Source organism: Rhincodon typus, chromosome 13 (genome assembly GCF_021869965.1).
Source record: "Rhincodon typus isolate 14 chromosome 13, sRhiTyp1.1, whole genome shotgun sequence".
Classification (NCBI taxonomy): Eukaryota; Metazoa; Chordata; class Chondrichthyes; order Orectolobiformes; family Rhincodontidae; genus Rhincodon; species Rhincodon typus.
In genome coordinates this window covers 10,894,033-10,911,530 of record NC_063344.1, presented here as the reverse complement: position 1 = coordinate 10,911,530, position 17,498 = coordinate 10,894,033, and the positions used below count along the sequence as shown (strand labels likewise).

The 17,498-nt window shown below is 42.5% G+C and overlaps 1 protein-coding gene across 3 annotated transcripts in view; it reads right to left on the bottom strand.

The window, feature by feature from the left end:
• eif2a (eukaryotic translation initiation factor 2A) overlaps positions 1–17,498 on the bottom strand; it is a 51,594-nt gene that overhangs the window by 11,251 nt on the left and 22,845 nt on the right. For 2 of the 3 annotated variants that reach the window (XM_020516563.2, XM_048604812.1), the window contains 5 exons: positions 16,883–16,982; positions 15,124–15,206; positions 13,868–13,941; positions 7,129–7,273; positions 3,422–3,538 (listed from right to left, as the gene is read on the bottom strand). In XM_020516563.2, the coding sequence (XP_020372152.2) occupies positions 3,422–3,538; positions 7,129–7,273; positions 13,868–13,941; positions 15,124–15,206; positions 16,883–16,982 (519 nt within the window). The remainder of the gene's footprint in view (positions 1–3,421; positions 3,539–7,128; positions 7,274–13,867; positions 13,942–15,123; positions 15,207–16,882; positions 16,983–17,498) is intronic. The other variant, XM_048604811.1, reaches the window with a different exon arrangement.

Below are 17,498 nucleotides of genomic sequence, written 5' to 3'. Positions count from 1 at the left end.
CAAACCAACAGAGTTCCAAACTCTAGTTGGCCACATTCCTGGACAGCTTATCATGTGACATCTGATCTTACTGCAGTTTCCAAATGTTTCAGCATTCACTGTACAAAGGTGAGCACAATGTCATCATCAACATATTTAACCCACTCTTCAAATGTACTGAATCCACAGTGATGACACTAAACCCAGCCCTTTCCATTAATTTGCTGAATTGTTAGGAAATAATGATGACGATCTTTGGCTTTAGCGAAAGAACTCATTTTATTTCAACTACAACCAAAAATGCAATTATAAAATAAACAAATCTGAGAAAACACAAATGAGAGATGTCAGAAATCGTGTAACCACGGCAGCAGTTTTAAATTAGCAGTGCACTGCAGTCTTTGCAATGCCTGCAGACTACATTGTGATTTGTAAAAAGTGACAATATTAGCAATTGTGCAGTAGCAACAAAACAAATACATACCAAGCGAATCCTTAATCTTTTGCAACCTCTATGCATGAAAATTATTGTTAACAGTAGAGAGAGTTGAAATTTTCAGAAAGCAGATAGGCAATGCCTGAGACTAAAGAGCCAGGAATGACAGTGGGGTGGGAACTGCAAATACTAACTGCAGAAGCAGTTCAGCTGAACCACAAATGCCAAGTGTTTCTCCTCCAGGTTGTGAGCAATCATGCTTGAGAGACCAATCTTTAATTCTGTTTGGGAGGGCTGGTTACCCCATTCCGAGAATATTAAAGAAACAATTGGGGCGGCACAGTGGCTCAGTGGTTAGCACTGCTGCCTCACAGCGCCAGGGACCCGGGTTTGATTCCCCCTCTGGCAACTGTCTGTGTGGAGATTGCACATTCTCCCCATGTCTGCGTGGGTTTCCTCCGGATGCTCTGGTTTCCTCCTACAGTCCAAAGATGTGCAGGCTAGGTGGATTGGCCAGGTTAAATTGCCTGTAGTGTTCAGGGATGTGTGGATTAGGTGGGTTATAGGGGTATGTGTCTGGTTGGGATGCTCTGAGGATTGGTGTGGACTTGTTGGGCCAAAGGGCCTGTTTCCACACTGTAGGGATTCTGTGCATACTTACTTGAGGCTGACAACTTCAGGCAGAAGTTGTAATTTTTATGCTACATGTTAATGTATCACGAATGGACATGATAATCAATTGACAATCTCTAACCTTTTAGAGAATTGGATTACAATCCAGAGCAACCCAAATGTCTCAAATCTAATGCCTGAGAATTTTCATTGGATCAGTTATGTGCATCACAGGTGGCACAGACATCTCAGGAACTGGTCATTGACTTCAGGAAGCAGAGTGGAGAGCACGCCCCTGTCTGCATCATGGGTGCTGAGGTGGAGATGATCAAAAGCGAAGATCCTGGGAGTGACAAACAACAACAATCTGTTCTGATCTACCCATGTTGACAGAACGGTCAAGAAAGCATAGCAATGCTTCTACTTCCTCAGGAGGCTAAGGAAATTTGGCATGGCTGTAAAAACTCTTACAAATTTTTATTGATGCGCCATGGAAAGCATCCTATCTGGATGCATGACAGTTTGGCATGGCAACTGCTCTTTCCAAGACTGAAAGAAACTCTAGAGAGTTGTGAACACAGCCCAGTCCATCACACAAACCAGTCTCCCATCCACTGACTTCATCTATACTTCCCACTGCATTGGGAAAGTAACCAACATAATCAAAGACCCCTCCTACCCCAGTTATACCCTCTTCCATCCTCCTCCATTGGGCAGAAGATATAAAAGCTTGTATACATGTAAGAACAGATTCAAGAATAGCTTCTTCCCTGCTGTTATCAGACTTTTGAATGGACCTCTTTAATGTTAATGTTCATCTCTCTTTGCACCTTCACTGTGGCTATAACACTGTATCCTGCACTCTGTTCTGTTACCCTTATGCACTTGTATAGAACAATCTGCCTATAAAGCACATAAGACAACACTTTTCACTGTACTGTAATATGTGACAGTAATAAATAAAATCGATCAAATCAGTCAAAAATTGTGATTTCTATAATTCAATTTTTCAAACAAGTTAACCTTTATCTACAAATAACATGCAAATTTAATTTGTTAAAGGAAATTCTATATGTTTACAGCCAATCACTGAGTATCACTGATGTGTGACTTACTGCCCTTGACATCTCAAGGCTGTATTTAACCAAGTGTGGTATCAAGGTGCCTGAGCAAAACAATCATCAATCGTAATCCGAGGGAAAACTCTCTGCTGTTGGGAGTCAAAGACAGAGGTTGCAGTTGTTAAAGACCAGTCATCTCAGCTCCAGAATATCTCTGCAGCTTTCCTTAGAGTCATGTTCAAGGCCTAACTACTTCAGCTACTTCATCAATAACCTTGCCTCCATCATAAAGTCAAAAGTGGGGATGTTTGTTGATGATCAATATCCAGCACCATCACTACCCCTCAGATACTGAAGTAGTCCATGTCCAAATGCAGGAAGACCTAAATAATGCAGGAAGACCGAAATGGGCTGACAAGTGGCAAGTAGCATTCATGTCACACAAGTGCTATGCAATGACCATCACCAACAAGAGAGAATCTAATCATCACTCCTAGTCATTCAATAGGCTTACAATCACTGAATTGCCCATTATCAACATTGTGGGGACTTATCACTGATCAGAAACTGAACTGGATTAGCCATATACGTACTGTGAACAAAACAGCACATTAGAGGCTAGCAATCTTGCAGTGAGTAGCTCACCTTCTGACTTCCAAAGCCTGTCCACCATCTACAAGGCATAGGTCAGATGTGTGCTGTAATATTCCCCACTTGCCTGGATAAGTGCAGCTCCACCAAAACTCAAGCAGCTTGACACCATCCAGGACAAAGCAGCCCACACGATTGGTACCATATCTACATATACTCACTCCCTCCTTCACCAATACTCAGTAGTAGCTGTATGAACCACCCACAAGATACACTGCAGAAATTCACCAAGTCCTTCCAAGCCAATCACCACTACCGCTCTACAAGGCCAAGAATAGCCGATCCACGGGTACACCATCACCTGAAAGTTCCTCTCCAAGCCATACAGTATCATGACTTGGAAATATATTGCCCTTCATTCAGCGTCGCTGGGTCAAACTCCTGGAACTCCCTCTGTAAGGGCATTGTGGGTCCACCTCCATCAAGTGGACTGCAGCAGTTCAAAAAGTCAACTCACCATCACCTTTTCAAGGGCAACTGGGGATCAGCAATTAATGCTGCCCAGCCAGCAATGCACACACACACCATGACTGAATTTTTAAACAATATCCTTGATACTGTTTTGTAACAAATAGATTTCCTTAAGCAAGAAAAATTTGATTCTATTTACCAAACAACCAACAGACATTAACAGCTCTCAGAACATATTCTGAAAAAACAAATGTGAAAAAAGAATACATACGCAGTTGCACTAATGCACTTTCTCCATTAGATGCTATATAGTGCAGGGTTTGTTCACCATAATATGATGCTCCAGACTTGTCCACATCCGTGCTGGCTATCACCAATACAGCAGTTCCTAAAGGAAGACAGCACCTATTAAAAATCTCAGGCATGCACCAATTTGCATCAACATAGTACTTAATACCTTTGAAATATCTCAGGGCACTTCACACGACCCTTACCAACAGCAAAATGTGAAATAAAAACTGAAAGAACTGCAGATGCTGTAAAGCAGGAACAAACACAAAGTTGCTGGAAAAGCTCAGCAGGTCTGGCAGCATCTGTGAAGGAAAAATCAGAGTTAACGTTTCAGGTCAGGTGACCATTCCTCAGAACAGTTCAGGTAGGTATTGGAGGTATAAAAGTGATATCCCAAATTCTACCCTTACCCAGCAATTCACACTTGTACTTTCTATCAGGGTTTACTGAATAGTGATCAGAAAGCAAGAACTCTGTCTCATTTCTCTCCCTCTCTAATTGATGGGGGAATTGTAACACTGCTATTGTTACATTCTGGAACATTATTCTCAGTGTGGTTTGATACAACGATGGGTGATTATGGCATCCAAAAAGTTATTGTTACGTCTTTATGTTTGAGTGGTCACTGGCTGAGATCTTTCTTTGAACCAGAAATCCCAAAATCTGAAGTCAGAAAATTCAGAGCAGTAACTTAATAAAACTGAAAAGGGAAGCAGTATTGTTCTGCAACTTACATTAGTTTAAGAAATTCAATGACCAATATTGTCAAAATACTGACACAGCCAAAACAAAGAAATGAAATTTAATTTAGCTTTGAGGCCACAAGTGGGCAACATACTAGGCATCAGAGCCACAGAAAATGGGTTCATATCATTAACAGGCCCTTTGGCCCATCATGTCTCCACAGGGAGAATTCCCATTCTCACTACCACAATCTTTGAGGAGTGAGAAAAAATAAAGGAGGACCTAGCAATAGCCAAGGCAAATGTGAGAAGGTGTGCTCATCTGATATTAGTGGCTGAACATACAAACAGCTTGTTTTTGCCTTGCCACAAATGAGCCTAAAGAACCAAGGCAAAAGGCTAAACCTTGAATATTTGGAATGAGACTCAGGTTACGTTAAAGTGAAGCATACTCAATAAATGCTTTAATAATTTGCACTTACTCCCTTCACTGAGTGGAGGGTCTTCAGTCATACACACTGACCATCCCAGTCAGTTGAACCAGTTCAAGCATTCTGTTAATTTTGGCATCCGTAAACCTTCAAGCGGAAAGATATGTCCCCACTCGGTATGTATTGAGCACCCAAACTGGCTCGACAATATTTCAGCTTAATGCAACATGTCTTAACTACAACTCACTGGAAATATGGCATATTTATACAAAGATCATGGAGGGTGTAGATTGAGGGTGGCTATTTGGGGGTAAATTCACATCTGTCATGTGGGAATCTTTTAAAGCCAGTTGATTAGAGTTCAGGGCCAGCACGTTCCTGTGAAAGTGAAGGATAAGGAGGGCAAGAGTCAGGATTCTTGGATGACAAGAGAAATTGTGAGCTTAGTCAGAAGGAAAAAGGAGCCATTTGTAAGGGTTAGGAAACCGAAGACAGACAGAGCCCTTGAGAAATATAAAGATAGCAGTAAAGAACTTAAACAAGGAGTTAGAAGGGCCAAAAGTGACCTTGGCAAACAGGATTAAGGAAAATCCCAAGGCATTTTATATGCATATAAGGAACAAGACTGTAGTTAGGGAAAGTGTAGGTCCACTCAAGGACAATGGAGGCAATTTATGTGTGGAGTCAGAGGAAGTGGGTGAGGTCCTTAACAACTACTTTGCATTGGTATTCACAAAAGGGGAAGGACATGGTGAGTGGTGAGTATAAAAAGGGGTACATTAACATTCTAGAATATATTGATATAAAAATGGTTTGATGTTTTGAAAAGCATTAACGTATACAGGTCCCCAGGATCTGATAGGATCTATCCCTCAATAGTGAAGGACGTGAGGGAGGGAAATGCTGGGGCCTTGTACGAAATCTTTATATACTCTTTAGTTACAGGCGAGATCCCAGACGACTGGAGAATAGCCAACGTTGTCCTTTTGTTGAAGAAGGAGAGCAGGGGTAACCCATGAAATTACATGTCAGTGAGCCACATGTCAGTAGTAGGGAAATTATTAGAGAAGATACTTAGGGAGAGGATTTATTAATATTTGGAAAAAATATGGACTCATTACTGATAGGCAGCATGGCTTTGTGCAGGGGAGGCTGTGTCTCAAAACTTGATTGAGTTTTTTGAGGAAGTGACAAAAATGTTTGATAAGGGCAGGGCGGTAGATGTTGTCTATATGGACTTCAGTAAGGCCTTTGGCAAAGTCCCTCACGGCAGCCTGATACAAAAGGTGAAGTCACATGATAGCCAGGGTGCGCTAGTAAGATGGATACTGAACTGGCTTGGTCATAGAAGACAGACAGTAATGGTGGAAGAATGTTTTTCTGAACTGGCGATCTGGCGTTCCGCAGGGATCAGTGCTGGGACCAAAGTTATTGGTAATATCTATAAATGAGTTTGAGGAGAATGTGGGTGGCCTGATTAGAGATTTTGCAGATGACATAAAGATTGGGGGAGGTAAGGATAGTGAGGAGGATTGCCAGAGGATACAGCAGGACATAGATAGGCTGGAAACTTGGATGAAGAAATGGCAGATGGAGTTTAATTCAGGCAAATGTGAGGTGATACATGTTGGAAGGTCTAATGCAGGAGGAAAGTATACAGTAAACGGCAGAACACTCAGCAGCATTAACACACTGAGGGATCTAAGTGTACAGGTCCACAGTTCTCTGAAAGTGACAACACAAGTGGATAAGGTCATCAAGAAGGTGTATAGCATGCTTGCCTTCATTGCTTGAGACACAGAGTATAAAAATTGGCAAGGCATGTTGCAGTTGTATTGAACTTTTGTTAGACCACATTTGGAATATTGCATACAGTTCTGGTTACAACAGAGGAATGTGGAGGCTTTAAAGAGGATACAGAAGATGTTCAGCAGGATGTTCTGTCCGTCTCTCATTCAGTCAGAAATTCCAGCTCAGACAGCAATTACATGGTCCACCTGCTTTCTCATTCCAGCAGTACAAAAAGCAGAAATGGACTGGACTGAGACTGCAAGCTGTCCACAGGGTCGAAGTCTCAGGTATCCAAAGATCAGGTAATTATTGAGATCTCAGGGCAGGGACGAAAGGTGAGACCCAGGTGACTGGGCTGAGAAGGGTGAAGATGGAGAGACTGGGAGGGTCTTGTGGCAGTAGAGGGGTAAGACCCCCTCCCCACCCTCCTGTTGAATGGAGACATTCCCTCCACCTGTCCACAATGCTTGAGCAGGGTTACTTTCCACTTCCCTGCAAATTGAGGCTGAGCAGGAAATAGCCCATAGGTCAAAGAATTAGTACAGCGTAGGAAGAAGTGATTTGGCCCATTTAGTTCTGGTACGAATAGGCTACTCAAGGGCTTCAATTCAGAGTGGGTTGGACAGGCTGGTCTTGGCTTCACCCATGTCACTGTGAAGAGGTCAGAGCAGACAGAAGCCTGGTGGGAAGACCATCCGAGGAATTTTATGGACAGCAAACCTGCCAGTGGGAGAACGTAAAATTCAGCCCCAAGTGTTAGTCTCAATTCAAGTAAACCTTACCTTTCTTATTCCAAAGCATCGTCACTTTGTCAGCCTTAAAAAAACTTTTATTTGCCAAGGCAGAGGCAGGACCTTCGAAGTTGGGGTATTGGTATAATCGAACAAATGACGGTGCACCCTTAGATCCAGGCACATAAACTGCAACCTTTTACAGTAAGAAAAAGGTAGGGTCTGGTCAATTCTAAGTTTGTATTTGAAACTATCGCTTGCACAGACATCTACTACATCATGTATAGATTCTCACCACTTGATGTAAGGATGTCAGCACCAAACAAAAAGACACCATCACCCTACTGCCAGATATCCCCACTTCATACACAGAGGGCAGATATCCCCACCTCACATACACATCTCGTCACCATTTTTCTTTCTGCTATGCTTCCATCTGCAATATGCTAAGCTTGACATAATTTTGTCTTCCATTTAAACTCTGATGTCTACACAGGCTTCCTGTCTGCCTCAAGTATTGTTAAGTTCCAGGGACATGTTCCTCCGCTTCTCTTGCAAGCTAATGATAAATGTATCATGTTAGGTGACTGCACTGGGGTGTTAATCATAAATGCACAAACAATGGCATGGAAAGCAGAACTCTAAGCAGTCAGTATGAATTGTCATGATTGACGCTATTGAAAATTCTACTGAAAATTCTAACACTTCCCACCAATTAAAGAAAAGGCAGGGAGTTTGCAAAAGAGAGCAGAATTAGGGGATATTTCTAACATTAACTTTTATTTAAAAACGAAAAAAACTGTGGATACTGTAAATCATAGACAAAAATAGAAATTGCTGGAAAAGGGAGGGGTCCAGGTGGAGGCAGAGTGTTGGAGCTGAGCGAAGGGGTCTTTGGGACAGGGAGAGGACTCTTGTCCAAAGAAATGGGCACGGAGGCGAAGGTGACCAAAGAAGAGTTTTATTAACTTTTATTTATTATTTCAAAAAGCATTGTTTTATGATGTCTAACATTACAGGCAAACATTTTCTTCCAAATTAAGTTGCTTGACATATAACAAAAGCCCTAGACCTCAAAGGGCCATGGAGCAGTGTGTAATATATCAGAACTGGAAGGGGATTCGTTACCAAACAAAAAGTAGAGCGTGGACATAAATGGAGCCTTTTCCAGCTGATAGAATGTTACTCGTGTAGTACGACAAGTGTCATTACTGGGGCCTCAGCTATTTACAGCCTACATTCATGATTTAGATAATGATAAAGACTGTAATATATCAAAGTTTGCTGATGATACAAAGCTAAGTGGAAAGCAAGCTTGGAAAAACATGCGTAGGCAGGCTTAAGAGTGGGGCAATAAAATGAAATGCAATTTTCAGGTGGGAAAGTGTAAAGTAATTCAAAATAGAAAAGCAGAACTTTTAAAAACTTGTAAATATTGGTGCTCAAAGAATTCTGACTGTAGTCATACAAAGAACGTAGCATTTTTGCAGCAGCAGTGGGAGCAGTGAGAGCAAGGACCAGGGGGGTGCCAAGAAGGTAAGTTTCCCATTTAAATACTTACCCTGTGGCATCAGCGGCCTCCATTTTTGCAGCAGCAGCGGGAGTGGTGAGAGCGAGGACCAGAGGGCTGCTGGGAAGGTAAGTTTCCCATTTAAATACTTACCTTGTGGATTCAGTGGCCTCCATTTTTGCAGCAGCAGTGGGAGCGGTGAGAGCGAGTACAAGGGTCCTGCCGGGAAGGCAAGTTCTTCATTTCGGCAGCAGAGCTGAGTGGGAACGGTCGAATTGCGCTCTGGGAAGGTGAGTGAACTGATATATTTGGGCAGTGGCTAAGGTAGAGGGGAGGTAAAAGGGGTGGAGGAGTTGCATTACTGGTCAAAGAGGATATCACAGCTGTGCTGAAGGAGAGCACTATGGAGGACTCGAGCAGTGAGGCAATATGGGCAGAGCTCAGAAATAGGAAGGGTGCGGTAACAATGTTGAGGCTGTACGACAGGCCTCCCAACAGCGAGCGTAAGATAGAGGTACAAATATGTAGACAGATTATGGAAAGATGTAGGAGCAACAGGGTGGTGGTGATGGGAGATTTTAATTTTCCCAACATTGACTGGGATTCACTTAGTGTTAGGGGTTTGGATGGAGCAGAATTTGTAAGGAGCATCCAGGAGGATTTGCTAGAGCAGTATGTAAATAGTCCAACTCGGGAAGGGGCCATACTGGACCTGGTATTGGGGAACGAACCCGGCCAGGTGGCTGAAGTTTCAGTAGGGGATTACTTTGGGAATAGTGATCACAATTCCGTAAGTTTTAGAATACTCATGGACAAAGACGAGAGTGGTCCTAAAGGAAGAGTGTTAAATTGGGGGAAGGCCAACTATAGCAAAATTCGGCAGGAGCTGGGGAATGTGGATTGGGAGCAGCTGTTTGAGGGTAAATCCACATTTGATATGTGGGAGGCTTTTAAAGCCAGGTTGATTAGAGTGCAGGACAGACATGTACCTGTGAAAATGAGGGATAGAAAGGGCAAGATTAGGGAACCATGGATGACAGGTGAAATTGTGAGACTAGCAAAGAGGAAAAAGGAAGCATACATAACGTCTAGGCAACTGAAAACAGACAAAGCTTTGGAAGAATATCGGGAAAGTAGAACCAATCTAAAACGAAGAATTAAGAGGGCTAAAAGGGGTCATGAAATATCTTTAGCAAACAGGGTTAAGGAAAATCCCAAAGCCTTTTATTCGTACATAAGGAGCAAGTGGGTAACTAGAGAAAGGGTTGGTCCACTCAAGGACAAAGGAGGGAAGTTATGCGAGGAGTCAGAGAAAATGAGTGAGATTCTTAATGAGTACTTTGCGTCGGTATTCACCGAGGAGAGGGACATGATGGATATTGAGGTTAGGGATAGATGTTTGATTACTCTAGGTCAAGTCGGCATAAGGAGGGGGGAAGTGTTGGGTATTCTAAAAGGCATTAGGGTGGACAAGTCCCCAGGCCCGGATGGGATCTATCCCAGGTTAATGAGGGAAGCGAGAGAGGAAATAGCTGGGGCCTTAACAGATGTCTTTGCAGCATCCTTGAGCACAGTGAGGTCCCGGAGGACTGGAGAATTGCTAATGTTGTCCCCTTGTTTAAGAAGGGTAGCAAGGATAATCCAGGTAATCATAGACCGGTGAGCCTGATGTCAGTGGTGGGGAAGCTGCTGGAGAAGATACTGAGGGATAGGATCTATTTACATTTGGAAGAAAATGGGCTTATTAGTGATAGGCAGCATGGCTTTGTGCAGGGAAGGTCATGTCTTACCAACTTGAGAGAATTCTTTGAGGAAGTGACAAAGTTAATAGCTCAGGGAAGAGTGTAGATGTCATATACATGGACTTCAGTAAGGAGTTTGATAAAGTTCCTCATGGGAGGCTGATGGAGAAAGTGAAGTTCCATGGGGTCCAGGGTGTACTAGCTAGATGGATAGAGAACTGGCTGGGCAACAGGAGACAGAGAGTTGTAGTGGAAGGGAGTTTCTCAAAATGGAGAACTGTGACCAGTGGTGTTCCACAGGGATCTGTGTTGGGACCACTGTTGTTTGTGATATACATAAATGATCTGGAGGAAGGTGTAGATGGTCTGATTGGCAAGTTTGCAGATGACACTAAGATTGGTGGAGTAGCAGATAGTGAAGGGGACTGTCGGAGAATGCAGCAGAATATAGATAGATTGGAGAGTTGGGCATAGAAATGGCAGATGGAGTTCAATCCAGGCAAATGCGAGGTGATGCATTTTGGAAGATCCAATTCAAGAGCGAACTATGTGGTAAATGGAAAAGCCCTGGGGAAAATTGATGCACAGAGAGATCTGGGTGTTCAGGTCCATTGTACCCTGAAGGTGGCAATGCAGGTCGATAGAGTGGTCAAGAAGGCATACGGCATGCTTTCATTCATCAGACCGGGTATTGTGTACAAGAGTTGGCAGGTCATATTACAGTTGTATAGGACCTTGGTTCAACCACATTTGGAATACTGCGTACAGTTCTGAATTGCCACATTACCAAAAGGATGTGAATGCTTTGGAGAGGGTGCAGAGGAGGTTCACCAGGATGTTGCCTGGTATGGAGGGCGCTAGCTATGAAGAGAGGTTGAGTAGATTAGGATTATTTACATTAGAAAGACAGAGGTTGAGGGGGGACCTGATTGAGGTCTACAAAATCATGAGAGGTACAGACAGGGTGGATAGCAAGGAGCTTTTTCCCCCAGAGTGGGGGATTCAATTACTAGGGGTCACGATTTCAAGGTGAGAGGGGAAAAGTTTAAGGGAGATATGCGTGGAAAGTTCTTTACGCAGAGGATGGTGGGTGCCTGGAACGTGTTGCCAGCGGAGGTGGTAGAGGCGGGCACGATAGCGTCATTTAAGATGTATCAAGACAGATACTGAACGGGCAGGGTGCAGAGGGATATAGATCCTTGGAAAATAGGTGACAGGTTTAGATAGAGGATCTGGATCGGCACAGCCTTGGAGGGCCGAAGGGCCTGTTTCTGTGCTGTAATTTTCTGTGTTCTTTGAAATTAAAATGCAGGTACAGCAGGCAATTTATGAAGGCAAATAGCATGATGGCATGATGGCATTTAATTCAAGAAGATTTGGATACAAGAGTAAGTCTTGCCACAATTATACAAGGTTTTGGCAAGACCATATCTGGAACACTATCTGCAGCTTTGGTCACTTTAGCTAAGTAATGGTAAACTTGCATTGCAGGTAGTACAGCAAAACTTCATTAAATTAGTCCCTGTGGTCAGGTGGCTGGGGCATGTTTAGTCGTGGAGAAAATTAGGCCTGTATTTTCTGGAGTTTAGAAGAATGAGAAGTGATCTCACATATGTAAGTTTCTGAAGAAACCTGATAGGGTAGACTGAAAGATGGTTTCCAATGGTTGGGGAATCTGAAACACTTGGGGCACAGTTTTAGGTGAGGAGCTGATAATTTAGTACTGAGATTATGAAAATTTATTGCATTCAAAAGGTGTGGATCTTTGGAATTCCCCAGAGGGTTATGGATGCTCAATCGCAGTGTATGTATAACACTGGATAGACAGATTTTTGGTGTCTCAGGAAACCAAGGGATATTGGGAGTTGGCAGAAAAATTGAGTTCAAGTCCGAGATCAGCCATGATCAGATAGAATGGTGGAGCAGGGTTGACAAAGCCATATGGTCTCCATTTGCCCCTGGAATCATTCCCTACAGTGTGGAAGTAGGCCATTCAGCCCATCAAATCCACATCGACCCTCCGAACAGCATTTAACCCAGACCCAACCCCTATCCTTTCTCTGTAACCTTGCATGTACCTTGGCTAATCCACCTAATCTACACATCCCTGGATAGTATGGGACAATTTAGCGTGGCCAATCCACCTAACCTGTGCATCTTTGGACTGTGGGAGGAAACCGGAGCACCCAGAGGAAACCACACAGACATGGGGAGAACGTGCAAACTCCACACAGACAGTCACCCGAGGATAGAATTGAACCCGGTCCCTGGCACTGTGTGGCTGCAGCATTAACCACTGAGCCACCATGCCACCTACTTACTGTGTTTTTTTATAAACGAGTGTGAATGAGTTATAGTCACCATGCTCCCAGGACACTACAGGGCTGTTCTCTCATTAAACAGTGACAACAGGTGGTGGTTTAACCTGAAGGTCACCAAAACTCATGTTAGAGGTGAGGTCGAGAAGCTAACGCTTTCATGGTGACCTCAGCTGCCCTACGCCATTGGCGTCACTCTGCATTACAAATCAACTGTCCAGCCAATTGAGCTAACTGACCCCCAAATGAGTAGAATTTAGATGTTGAGCCACAGAGCCATTAAAGTTCTGGAGGCCGTGCAGAGAAAAATCACAAGGCTGACCCCTGGTGGTGTAAGGTTAAATTATAAGGAAAATTGGCAAAATTTGGGATTTTCCTCTGCTGTTGGAGGCAATGCAGGAGCAGCAGAGAGGGCCACAAGAATTAATGTCTTGGGACAAAGGACCAAATTTTCCTTTTGTACATTCTATGTAAATGCTGTGTATGTAAATATAAACAATCTGGGAAAGGTAAATTCACATTAAATAGTACCTGTAGCTCAGGGGAGAAAGGTTCAAATCATCAAAAGACAAATATTAGATTGGCATTAAGAACAGGGCAGCACGGTGGCTCAGTGGTTAGCACTGCTGTCTCACAGCACCAGGGACCCGGGTTCGATTCCACCATCGGGCGACTGCCTGTGTGGAGTTTGCACATTCTCCCGTGTCTGCGTAGGTTTCCTCTGGGTGCTCCGGTTTCCTCCCACAGTCCACAAATGTGCAGGCACGTGGATTGGCCATGCTAAATTGCCCATAGTGTTTAGGGATGCGTAGATTAGGTGGGTTATAGGGGGATGGGTCAGTGGGGGGGATGCTCTGATGGTCGGTGTGGATTTGTTGGGCCGAAAGGCCTGTTTCCACACTGTAGGGATTCTACGATTCTAAGTGCATCACATAAGGAGTGACCGACGCTAGGAATGAATCCTAGAATAATTTGAAGTACAGGTGGATGCTACAATGAAACTGATTGGAGTTGTGGTGGGTAATTTGAGCTGGAATGAGCTAAATGTACTTTCTCATTTCTCACAGAAGCAAGATTCGCAGTTAAATTAATCAAAATAAGCAGCCAAACTTAAAAGACTTCTATAATTCTAACTAGGAAATGGCTTTACTCAACAATAAACGTACTAGTGGAAAATAATGAGCAACACACATAACAAGTAGAAGTGAATGATGAAGTACCTTGCAGGGCTGAGCTCCTGGTGACAAAGCAAAATCTGCCACCTTCTGCAAATGGAGTTTGTTCGCTATTTTACCTGGATTGGGGGAAAATCAACATCACTTAAAATGGTCCACAGAATGTTGTTTTGCAAAATTCCCATACAGTATTTATACATGGGCAAACATTATGAGGAAATTTTGTCTCATAGCCTTCTATATGTACAGCTTCCCATTCGCGATTTTGGACAAGAGAAGAAATGGAATAGAGTGGATGACGGGAACGGTGAGTTATGGAGTTTTTTAATTTAATCATTGAGGGATTTGAGTGTCCCTGGCAAGGCCAGCATTTATTGCCCACCCCTGACTGCCCTCAATGGAAATTACACATGCCTCTTTTAGAGTGTAATTCAATTTACATCACATCAGATTTCGTGCTTAATTTTAGAATTTAAAAATGATTTCAGGGTGACCATTTTATAAAACAAAATCTTAATTTTCTACCAGCCTCTCTGTAAAAGATATCAGTTCTTGCAGAGGAACAGTCCTCCAGATCTTCTCCTAAATGGAAACCAAAAGAACTGTGGATACTGTAAATCAGGAACAAAAACAAAGTTGCTGGAAACGCTCAGCAGGGAAAAGCTCAGTTAACATTTTGGGTCCGGTTCTGTGGAAGGGTCACCGGACATGAAACGTTAACTCTGATTTTTTCTCCACAGATGCTGCCAAACCTGCTGAGCTTTTCCAGCAACTTTGTTTTTGCTTCTCCTAAATAGTCCTTTTTAGTGTCTGACAGTGAAAATTAACAAAGCTCATGCTTTGCTTTTCTCATTTGAACCTAGATATGTCAAAGGTGTTCTCGCAAACAAAAGTAGCCAACTCGGCACCTGGATTGAAGTGAGGATCTTATGGGTATGGTTTAGTACTACATGATGTCTTTGTCTATCTTGAGGGGACTGTGCACATTTTATGTTTTGTTTTAAGCTGTTGAGGCCATTTTCTACTGAGACTGAGGTGAATGAATTACAATACATATATAGAAAAACAGAATTCTATCCCTATTTGATGTGTAGTGACCCCTAAACTGCTAAATTTATCAGCATTCTTGCTGTGAAATCACACCATTATTGAAAATAGTTGTTTTAAATACATACATAATATATTTTTTATGCAGACACTCTGATAACTAGCATTGTCTGTAATAATGACATTCAAGATTCACTGACTAATATTTTGTACAATTTAATGGACTCCTCAGTGATTCAGAAGTGGTCACATACCAAAATCATTGTTCTCAAAAAACTGCACTTCATTGTTTACATTTCGAGCACAAATACTTTCATTGTCTGACCAACAGGGGCACCTAAACCAAGGAAAAAAAAGACAGCTATTAACACAAACAACTAAAACATCAGAGATCGGATTTTCAAAATCACTCAGCTCCTACTGCATACATAGAATTGTTAAATATTTTCTACATTTTACTGGAATTATTCTCCGCTATCTCACCACCATGCTTTGATAGCCCTTTCTTAATTTGCTTCCTAATGCAGCACAAATCTGCTAGTAGAGGCAACTATTTTGACCCAGGGAAGTACAATCATAGAGATGTACAGCACGGAAACAGATGCTTCAGTCCAACGTGTCCACGCCGACCAGATACCCGAATTAATCTAGTCCCATTTGCCAGCATTTGGCCCACATCCCTCTAAACCCTTCCTATTCATATACCCATCTAGATGCCTCATAAATATTGTAATTCTACCAGACTCCACCGCGTCCTCTGGCAGTTCATTCCATACACCTACCATCTTCTGCATGACAAAGTTGCCCCTCAGGTCCCTTTTAAATCTTTCCCCTCTCACCTTAAACCCATGCTGTCTAATTTTGGACTCTCCTACCCTGGGGAAAATACTTTGACTATTCACCCTATCCATGCCCCTACTGATTTTATAAACTTCTAGAAGTAAATTCTGTTATTGAATTAAAAACATTACGAAGGGGTTAGCTCGTCTCTCCACAGCTATGGATCCCAATATAAAACGTTTAAAATTTTGTATTTGAATTTTGTGATGCCATTTTATTGCCTGTCTTCATCACCATGAGGTTCCCACTTCAGACAGTCAACTTCACTACAACTTGTGTGGACAGTCATTGTTGCTGATGGATTGAGAGTTGAGTCAGTGATGGCCTACAACCGGCAAGTCATGTTCTTTTGCACTCATACTGAGTTCTGCATGGGTGAAGTCAAGGAAATTATGAAAAGTTGGGTCTCAGGTGCTGCCAGAGGTGTGAAGTTTGCTTACTTTGGATGGGAAAATGCCATGCATAACACCTTACCAACACAAAAATACCTACACCTGGAATCATTTTGTAATTTGAGCCATTCTACATGGTAGGTCTAGCAGGATGGGAAGGAAAAACGGCTCTCAGAGCTCGAAGCGTTTATCTCATGTCATTTCTGGGCCTGATATAGAGTAAGGTGATTGAAACTGATTGTTATGGTTAGTCAACAACTCCTCAATCATTGTGTCATGTGGCTAGTCGAAAGCAAACTTAAGGGACCTTGGTGCTTTTTTATGTCCGGCGATTCCTTTGCACCTCAACAGGCAAATTTTAAAGCTATCCCAAGATGTACATGACTGCTTCTAAACATCAAGTTGCCTTTGCTAAAGCTCTTGACCCAAACAGCCAGGTGTCATTAGGAAGCATATTTGCAAGGCTGAGATGATATTTATTTAGGATATTCCTGATAAAACTTCTCAAGGTTTGACAGAGAACTAACCACCTTTGATTAAATAAGCTATTTGTACATGATGACTGAAGAAAGTAATCAAGTTCAAAGACTCATGATATCATGTAAATAGGTTGCACAACTCCTGCACTGATAATACATCACACATTGTTAACTCCAAGACAGGAGACCCAGGTTCAAGTTCCACCTCCTCCAGTGCTGTGGAATAACATCTCTAAACCAGTTGATTCAAAAATATCTGTAACATAAAATAACAATTACTGCTTGTAATCTCTCATATTTACCAGCCTTGCATTTTCTTTTGGAAGAATGACTTGAGACATTGTCCAGTTTGAAGATCCCAAATCTGCAGGTTTGGTTCTCCTTGTGGATTATTTTTGGTTGCTAAAAGCAAGAAAAACATGGTAGCACTATGACGTTTGCCGTGAATAGGCATGCTGTTAGTTTTCACGGCTTCCATTAACTACATTTTTATCATATGTACACTATTCCTCTCCCATAGCCACCAGATACTGAAGACCGGCAAAAAAGATCATCAAAATATAAGCAGTATAACACCCTTTCATTTTTTTTTTGCCAATTTTCACTCCATTCCGATTTATTTTGAAAATGTATTCAATGCTGGTGGAGAAACAGCTCTAGTGCTGAGGCTATTAATCATGTATGTGCCTTGGCAATGAATATTAGCAGGATACCTGACTATAGAAGCATTACAATCAAGCCTGATACTGTCCTCACCCAACGTTTACAGTCAAACACTGTCAGCGGTGTGTCCTGGACAGTGAGGAGAGCAGTAAGCCTGGCCAAAATTTCCTCCATGTCAAGGCCTCATGCTGAAATCAAATGGGGTACTCAACATAAATTAATTCTGGGATCTTCCTGATCTGTACAGCTCAGCTA